Source organism: Cystoisospora suis (genome assembly GCF_002600585.1).
Source record: "Cystoisospora suis strain Wien I chromosome Unknown contig_6275, whole genome shotgun sequence".
Taxonomy (NCBI): Eukaryota; Apicomplexa; class Conoidasida; order Eucoccidiorida; family Sarcocystidae; genus Cystoisospora; species Cystoisospora suis.
Genome location: NW_027159064.1, coordinates 1,560 through 1,874, shown reverse-complemented (window position 1 = coordinate 1,874; position 315 = coordinate 1,560). Strand labels below are relative to the sequence as shown.

The window sequence follows — 315 nt, the reverse complement described above, 5'->3', positions numbered from 1 at the left end:
CTTCCTTATCTGGTTCTTCTCATTCACTTAGAATCAAGAGAAAGAAAAAGAGATCTTTACAAAGAAGGGTGACCATTCTAATACAGATGTAGCAGATGAAGAGAATGACAAGATGACCTCTCTTGTTNNGAAGAAAAAAGAAGAAAAGGAGATGTTGACAAAGATTTAGTTAGCGAAGAGGGTGTTGTCGCAGGATTTCAAGAGAGAAAGAAAGTTCAAGAGGTTGGATCATCTAATGAAGATGAACCGTATAGAGAAGCTCTTCTCACAGGGGGTAAGAGTGTCCGGTGTCATGACACCAGAGAAGCTTCTATC

At 39.6% G+C, this 315-nt stretch overlaps 1 protein-coding gene across 1 annotated transcript in view; it reads left to right on the top strand.

Moving 5' to 3' along the window:
* CSUI_009895 (uncharacterized protein) overlaps positions 1-315 on the top strand; it is a gene marked incomplete at its 3' end in the record, with an annotated part of 4,833 nt that overhangs the window by 3,679 nt on the left and 839 nt on the right. The window contains exons 3-4 of the mRNA XM_068070004.1: positions 32-68; positions 194-274. Of these exons, the coding sequence (XP_067918019.1) occupies positions 32-68; positions 194-274 (118 nt within the window). The remainder of the gene's footprint in view (positions 1-31; positions 69-193; positions 275-315) is intronic.